Source organism: Palaemon carinicauda, chromosome 6 (genome assembly GCF_036898095.1).
Source record: "Palaemon carinicauda isolate YSFRI2023 chromosome 6, ASM3689809v2, whole genome shotgun sequence".
Lineage (NCBI taxonomy): Eukaryota > Metazoa > Arthropoda > Malacostraca > Decapoda > Palaemonidae > Palaemon > Palaemon carinicauda.
In genome coordinates this window covers 18,731,738-18,739,237 of record NC_090730.1, presented here as the reverse complement: position 1 = coordinate 18,739,237, position 7,500 = coordinate 18,731,738, and the positions used below count along the sequence as shown (strand labels likewise).

The 7,500-nt window shown below is 34.2% G+C and overlaps 1 protein-coding gene across 1 annotated transcript in view; it reads left to right on the top strand.

The window, feature by feature from the left end:
- Window positions 1-7,500, top strand: part of LOC137642042 (GTP-binding protein Di-Ras2) — a 382,440-nt gene that overhangs the window by 349,973 nt on the left and 24,967 nt on the right. Inside the window, exon 4 of the mRNA XM_068374606.1 lies at window positions 3,010-3,199. Coding sequence (XP_068230707.1) covers window positions 3,010-3,199 — 190 coding nt within the window. The remainder of the gene's footprint in view (window positions 1-3,009; window positions 3,200-7,500) is intronic.

The following is a 7,500-nucleotide window of genomic DNA, read 5'->3' as shown; positions in this document are numbered from 1 at the left end:
GCTATTTATCTCCCGGCCGTTGCTATTCATCTCTCGGGCTTTGCTATTTATCCCTCGGCACTTGCTATTTATACTTCGGTACTTGCTATTCATCTCTCGACCATTGCTATTTATCTTTTTGGCCTTGCTATTCATCTCTCACCCGTTGCTATTTATCTCTAGCCCGTTGCTATTTATCTCTAGCCCGTTGCCATTTATCTCTCACCCGTTGCTATTTATCTCTAGCCCGTTGCTATTTATCTCTAGCCCGTTGCTATTTATCTCTCGGCCGTTGTTATTTACCTCTTGGCCGTTGCTATTTATCTATTCGCTCATACTATTTATCTCCTGGCATTTGCTATTTATCTCTCGGCTGTTGCTATTCATTTATCGGCCCATGCTATTTTTCTCTCGGCCCTTGTTACCTATCTCTTGGCCCTTGCTATTCACCTCTCTGTCGTTGCTATTTATTTCGCTGCTCTTGCTATTTATCTCTTGGATGTTGTTATTCATATTTCCGATCTTGCTATTTAATCTCTGTTGTTGTTATTTATCTCTCTGATTTTGCTATTTGTCTCTAAGCCGTTGCAATTCGTCTCTTTGACTTTGCTATTTATCTCTCGTCCGTTGCTATTCATCACTCTGCCCTTATTATTTATCCCTCTGCTGTTGGTATTCATCTCCGTGATTTTGCTATATATCTCTCTGCTGCTGATATTTGTCTGATCTTACTATTTATCTCTCGGTCGTTGCTATTTATCTCTCTACCCTTGCTGTTTATCTCATTGCCCTTGCTATTTATCTTTCTGCCCTTGCTATTTATCTCTCTGCCCTTGCTATTTAACTCACTGCCCTTGCTAGTTATCTCTCTGCCCTTGCTATTTATCTCTCTGCCATTGCTATTTAACTCACTGCCCTTGCTAGTTATCTCTCTGACCTTGCTATTTAACTCACTGCCCTTGCTAGTTATCTCTCTGCCCTTGCCATTACAGCAAGCAATCGTCATTCCAAATAAGGAGTTTTAAATTTACTGCGACCACAATTATTTTGGAGAAAAACCGCCCATTTCAGCAACGCCATAGAATCCTCAAGCACAATTCTTTCTGATGCATTCTGGGGTCTGATTCTTTACCCAATAAAGCACCAGGTTTCAAAAGCGTGGCATTGGAACACCCTCTAAAGGGGTTTTCACCGAACCCGGTATTAAACCAGAGTGTTAACAATAGTAACTGCGGTGATGCCATTTTCGCGCAAACACTAGCTATTTTTGGTCTCCCTGCAGTCACTCTTGGACATGAGATACAATATTTCTATTTGATACATCTTTTATTATTATTGCATAACACTGCGGCCACAAGAATATATATATATATATATATATATATATATATATATATATATATATATATAAATATATATATATATATGTGTGTGTGTGTGTGTGTGTGTGTGTATATATACATATATATAAATATATATATATGTATATATATAAATATATATACTATATATATATATATATATATATATATATATATATATATATATATATATATATATATCTTTATTGACATCAATGGTAACATAAAGTCTGTTGATTACACTCATCTGTTTATACGAAGTGTAGCCTGAAGGTGAATTCTTTTCTACCATTATTATACAGAGAGAGAGAGAGAGAGAGAGAGAGAGAGAGAGAGAGAGAGAGAGAGAGAGAGATTTAAATCTGTTTAATTCAGGTAATCAGTAACTTCTTGATATCTTTGTTAATTAGTATAGAAAATAGGATCTTTCTGATATATGTTTTCAAAATGGATCCTTTTTAAGAGAGAGAGAGAGAGAGAGAGAGAGAGAGAGAGAGAGAGAGAGAGAGAGGAGAGAGAGAGAGAAGAGAGAGAGAGAGAGAGATGTGGAATGGATAAGTAAATATGTTTGATCCAGGTAATCAATAACTTTTCGATATATTTTGTAAATAAGTATAGAAACTAAGCAGCTCTCTGATATATGTTTTCAAAATGGATTCCTTTTTAAGAGAGAGAGAGAGAGAGAGAGAGAGAGAGAGGAGAGAGAGAGAGAGAGAGAGAGAGAGAGAGAGAGAGAGAGAGAGAGAGAGATGTTTGATCCAGGTAATCAATAACTTCTCGATATCTTTATTGATAAGTACAGAAATTAAGGATCTTTCTGATATATGATTTCAAAATGGATTCCTTTTCAAAAGAGAGAGAGAGAGAGAGAGAGAGAGAGAGAGAGAGAGAGAGAGAGAGAGAGAGAGAGAGAGAGAGAGAGAGAGAGAGAAGGCCCAAGATTCGTTTGTTACCAAGAAATAATATCGTTAATAACATTATTGGAATAAATCTGGCAAACGATAATGGTGGGGAATATTCTTAGCAAGGCAATATTTGTTTTTCATCAAGCAACCCATTCCAGAACCACAATTCTCTTTGATACCTAATGAACTTTTTATTTATCAAGCTACAACTCATTAGAGCTGAATTATGAATCAGAGCCTCTACCAATGAAGTCTTTTATTATACATCATACGTTTAGGCAGACTTTTAAAAGTTTTTATGTTTATGCACAGACGAAGTTTTAATGTTCACTCTTTCAAATGTGTTATATGTATGGTGCTTTGCTTATCAAAAACATATTTGGGAAATTCTTATATGCCTTCTTTTTTGGCGTACAGTATATGGTTTATGTCTGGTAAGCGAGTTACTACCATTTATTGGTAACTCAAAATTGATTTTCTCTTGATCCTTGCTTTTTACCTAACTATTTTATCTTTCATATCTATATTTGTTATTGTATTACCGTGATGAATTGATAACTGATTAGCTGACCATATTTTTATAAATAAATAAGTCAATGCATAAATAGATTAATAAACAAATAGCCATATATCTCAGCAATTAAATGAGTCAATAACCAAATAAATCAATACTCTTGAAGATCTAAACTTTTTTTTAAGGATTGAAACTTATGGCACTTTTTTCAATAGAGTTTTTGTTTTCTCTCTTCCTTCTTTTGATGCAGATGCAGAGTCATCGAATGCTCTGCCAAGGAAAACCTGAACATCAAGGAGCTGTTCCGCACATTCCTGCAGATTGGAAAAGTGCCCCTCAATGACGAGTCCAGTCTGAAGCGCCAGTCGTCTGCCTACACCAAGAGCCGAAACCAAAGGAAAAGTGACTCGCCGGCCAGGGAAAGAGAGACCATACCAGAGGTTAGGTGATCCTTGGTAACTTTAGCGGGGAAAATGTAAACAAGACCAGAAACTTTTGAAGTCGGTTAGATACCTAGAGAGAGAGAGAGAGAGAGAGAGAGAGAGAGAGAGAGAAAGAGAGAGAGAGAGAGAGATATGATATCTCACAACCTCATAGGGAAGGTGTTGCATCTAAAGTTTATTGAATCTGATATATCCCTTTGAAGGTTTTTCCATATCCTTGGCATATTCATGGGACCAAAGAAATCGCGCAGAAACGGTTTATTCTCTCAACCTGCTGATGTAGACGGATTCGTACTCTATGTTTTTTTTCTTTGACTACTCAGTTGTTTGTCTTATATCTTTGATTTTTCTCACATCGGTTACCAATTATCTTTCATGATACTTAAAACAAACTTGAACAAAGAGAAATCTGTATCCAATCTTACAAATATGCAAACACAGACACTCACTAGTACTGAAACTGATGCTATAACGCATATATATATATATATATATATATATATATATATATATGTGTGTGTGTGTGTGTATATACATATATATATATGTACATGTATACATATATATATATATATAATATAATATATATATATATATATATATATATGTAAATATACTGTATATATGTATATATATATATATATATATATATATATATATATATATATATATATATATATATATATATATATTGTATATGTATATATATGTATACTGTATATATATATATATATATATATATATATATATATATATATATATATATATATATATATATATATATATATATATACACACACAGTATAGTCGTATCGTCAATGGTAAAATTTACTGATGATTTTTTGCTCTCAACCCTCGGCAAGATTGGAAAGGAAACCTAATAGTTTCGGAGAAAGTAACTATTTGAAAGGCTCTTAAGAAACATTTTGTGCATGAAATTGACAAAGCAGGATCATGTTGACGTTAAAGGAAACGCTATAGAAAAGATTTCTCAGTATTCGAATGGATTTTGTTCCTAGAATCCTACAATAAAATCTCTCTCTCTCTCTCTCTCTCTCTCTCTCTCTCTCTCTCTCTCTCTCTCTCTCTCTTCTCTCTCTCCTCTCTCTCTCTCTCTCTTTAAGTCAAAATTCACGAGTCAAGATGTTTTATTAATGAACAAAACTATATACTATAATTCAGGTCTATTATATTCTTACTGTGTTTTTTTTATTCGAAATGTTGTAATTTTCTTGAAAGAACAAACAAGAATAACAACCCAAAAAACTTTTCTTTGAACGAAAATGAATAATCTTCATTTGAGTTCATAAAAAATATGCTTTTGGATATACCTTTGCAGCTGGAAGAACAAAAAAAAAATCAAATAAATAGATCTGTCTTTGCTTCAGTACTACCTCATCAACAATTATATTTTGTATGACCATAAAATAAGAAAATAAATATAAGAATCATTGCAAGTGAGATAAAGTAATTTTTCGAAAATTTAATGTCTTGCAGTGAGAGGAGAGCATCCATTAACTTGGCGTGTATCCAAGAAACTAGAGAAATAACTTAGCTCTTAATTTGAATAATAATATCCTCAATTTACTTAATAACGATATGTAAATAAATAGATAATTCACGACAAAATTCTGCAATGGAAATAAAAGAACATGCCTTTATATTTTCAACCAAGAAATCTATAACAAAACTTCAAAATGTTTCCTTTTGTATTATATATGATTTACATTCTTGCAAGGAGAAGGATTACCTCGAAAGAGCCTAACATAGATCTCACATGATAACTTAGAATTGCTAATGCAGAAGGAAACTCAACACGTAGAGGAATATTAATCTTGGTTCTGTCTTTGATCTTCCCAACTGCTCTTCTCTCTACTACCCAATTGTATATATTCATATGATCTTACAAAGTATTATTGTTATTACTAGCAAGGACAATAGTAGTAGTTGTAGTAGTAGTAGTAGTAGTAGTAGTAGTAGTAGTAGTAGTAGTATGAGCTTTGATATTGTTCCTGTTGAATTATCTATAGTTAATAATGCGGTTTTTGCTTGACTTCGTTCCTAGAATTCCATAGTACATCAAGGATCCTATCAACATAATCATGTTTACTACAAATTTAGATATACATAGAACTACTTATGCAATATATTCATATTTCAAAGCAACAAAGACCAACTGAACAGGCAGCCTAATGTCTTTCTCCAATTCATAAGTGAACAAAATTGAATAAAGAATATAGAAGAAGAAAAGTGGGGAGGGGCTTTCTATAAAGAAGAAGCTAAGAATGGGAGAAATTCCATTCGGTTTCCATCACCAGTTTTATCAGGTTTTACCCTCAAGGAAAGCCTGAGAGAGAGAGAGAGAGAGAGAGAGAGAGAGAGAGGAGAGAGAGAGAGAGAGAGAGAGAGAGAGAGAGAGAGACCATATAAAGCCGACTTGAAAAGAAAAAAAGGGAAAGAAATTCTCAAACGTCTCTGGACAATGGTGCACGGAAATAGTTTGGAAGACCAGGAAGAAGGAGGTAAAGGAAGGATGAATAATAGAGAAGGAAAACTCAGGATATGGGGGTGGGGGGGGGGGTTGTTGAGGATTTTCTCCCTCACAAATGCACAGGAAGATTAAGGCTGGAGGAAAAGGCAACGAAGGAACGAAACAAAAGACGAGAAACGAAATGCAGCTGGGGAGAGATTTGTATTCCAAAAAGAGTAGGTGGAAAATACTCTTTGCCGTGGTCTTGTTGAAGCTTAAAAATATCCAAAACTTTAATTTAGTGAGGAATGAGAGACTTGAATACATTATGAGACGGGAATATGTTTCCTAATGTATTTTGTGGAGCTGAATACATAGTCTTTCCTTAGCAACCGTTCCAACCTTAAACGAAAATGTCAATCCTATATATTAGTTGATTAACACAAAGACATACAGCAAATTCTATGAGGACTATATCGCTTAAAAATGCTTAACGATGAGCTCCTTCCTGGAAATTTGAACCGTTGGCCATTGAAATACCTGGACAAAGCTCTATCAAAACACTGACATATAATATTGCTATACCTGGACAAAGCCCTATCAAATCAATGAGGGATAAAACTGATATATCAAAATATTGACAGATAGCCTAATTATGAACTACCTGGACAAAGTTCTATCAAGTCAGTGACAGATAGCCTAACATTAAAATATCTGGACAGAGCTCTATCAAATCACTGGGAGCTAGCCTAACATTGAAATACCTGGACAAAGTTCTATCAAATAACTAACAGATAACATTAAAATACCTGGACAAAATTCTATCAAATAACTGCCAAATAACATTGAAATACCTGGAAGAAGTTCTGTCAAAACACTGATAGGTAGCCTAACATTGAAATACGTGGACAAAGCTCTATCAATTCACATATAGATAGCCCAACATTAAAATACCTGGACAAAGCTCTATCAAATCACTGCCAGATAACATTGAAATACCTGAACAAAGTTCTATCAAAACACTGTCAGATAGCCTAACATTGAAATACCTGGACAAAGCTCTATCAAATCACTGACCGATAACATTTAAATACCTGGGCAAAAATCCGGCAAATAACTGACAGATAACACTTAAATACCTGGTCAAAGGTCTATTGAATCACTGACAGATAACATTTATATACCTGGACAAAGTTCTATCAAACAACTGACAGATAACATTGAAATACCTGGACAAAGCTTTATCAAATCACTGACAGATAACATTGAAATACCTGAACAAAGCTTTATCAGATCACTGACGGATAACATTGAAATACCTGGACAAAGTTCTATCAAATCACTGACAGATAGCCTAACATTGAAATACCTGGACAAAGCTCTATCAAATCACTGACCGATAACATTGAAATACCTGGACAAAGTTCTATCAAATCACTGACAGATAGCCTAACATTGAAATACCTGGACAAAGTTCTATCAAATCACTGACAGATAGCCTAACATTGAAATACCTGGACAAAGCTCTATCAAATCACTGCCAGATAACATTGAAATACCTGGACAAAGTTCTATCAAATCACTGACCGATAACATTTAAATACCTGGGCAAAAATCCGGCAAATAACTGACAGATAACACTTAAATACCAGGTCAAAGGTCTATTAAATCACGGACAGATAACATTTATATACTTGGACAAAGTTCTATCAAACAACTGACAGATAACATTGAAATACCTGGACACAGTTCTAACAAATCACTGCCAGATAACATTGAAATACCTGGACAAACTTCTATCAAATATCTGCTAGATAACATTCAATCA